Source organism: Cyprinodon variegatus, unplaced genomic scaffold, assembly GCF_000732505.1.
Source record: "Cyprinodon variegatus isolate N-32 unplaced genomic scaffold, C_variegatus-1.0 Scaffold8877, whole genome shotgun sequence".
NCBI classification, from domain to species: Eukaryota; Metazoa; Chordata; class Actinopteri; order Cyprinodontiformes; family Cyprinodontidae; genus Cyprinodon; species Cyprinodon variegatus.
Window position 1 is genome coordinate 1 of NW_015159330.1, and position 1026 is coordinate 1026.

At 44.4% G+C, this 1026-nt stretch overlaps 1 protein-coding gene across 2 annotated transcripts; it reads left to right on the forward strand.

Annotated features, from left to right (window-relative positions):
• Positions 1-114: 114 nt before the first annotated feature.
• LOC107081615 (DNA-directed DNA/RNA polymerase mu-like) lies at positions 115-843 on the forward strand. 2 transcript variants are annotated; one of them, XR_001481103.1, is made up of 3 exons: positions 115-250; positions 387-519; positions 606-808. XR_001481103.1 is itself a non-coding variant. In XM_015369766.1 (3 exons), the coding sequence occupies exons 1-3, from the start codon at positions 174-176 to the stop codon at positions 721-723; spliced, it is 351 nt and encodes a 116-aa protein (XP_015225252.1). In that variant the 5' UTR covers positions 121-173; the 3' UTR covers positions 724-843. The 2 variants fall into 2 exon arrangements, 1 of the variants encoding a protein (XP_015225252.1); XM_015369766.1 differs by having other exon boundaries at positions 121-250; positions 364-519; positions 606-843.
• The last annotated feature ends 183 nt before the right edge of the window (positions 844-1026 follow it).

Here is a 1026-nt window from a genome sequence, read left to right on the forward strand (position 1 = left end):
CTTGAAATTAAAAGATTTTATAAACCTTAAAACCATGACCTCAAATGATCAAATAATTCGATCAAACTAGATCTCAGTCAAGCTGCAGCAGCTTTATAGTGTTGAAGTAAAGTTTTTATCGTATTTCAGGTGTTGACGGGTATCTTTGGAGTTGGGACAAAAACAGCTGACCGATGGATCCGAGAGGGGATAACCAACCTTCAGCAGCTACGAGACTCTGGGCAAACGCTCAACCGCTCGCAGCAAGCAGGTGTTGTTTCTGTTAAATCATGCTGGTTTACTCTGGTTATCCGTGTTGGATGCTAAAACATTGAAATGTGACATGGAAGCCTAGTTTGTGACGGGGCGCATACTTTTTCCCAGCGTTGTATGTTGTGGCGTTGCAGGTTTGGAGCACTACGACGACATCAACCAGCCAGTGAGCAAGGCAGAGGCTGATGCCATCAGGGAGATCGTGGAAAGAGCCGTGGCGTCTGTGTTACCGGGAGCTCAGACTGTTCTCACTGGAGGATTCAGAAGGTTGGAGATCATTCAGTTCTTTCATGAGACAGAACCATGCAGTGGTAAATCAGTGGTAGCTGCTGACTGTGGTTCCTATTGTCCAGAGGGAAGCTAACGGGTCATGATGTCGACTTCCTGATTACTCACCCTGAGGAGGGCTGTGAGGTGGGACTGATGCCCAAACTGGTCTGCTGGTTGGAGTCACAGGTATGCTTTTCATAGTAAGAGTTTCCAGGAAAATGTTGGATCATTTTGATTGAACGTATTCATCATCCACTTCAATTTAATCCAATTTACTCCTATAGCGCCACTTTACAAGCGTCATGTCAACAGACTTTCTAAAAACAATTCAATCCGATCACAGAGTCAGATCAGTTCAAATGTTTTTTATCTAAGGAAAACCAGATGATTGCATCAACTCATTGACTCTAATTCAATCCCTCACACTAAGCATGCTTGTAGCGACAGTGGAGAGGAAAAACTCCCTTTTAACAGGAAGAAACCTCCAGCAGAACCAGGCTCAGT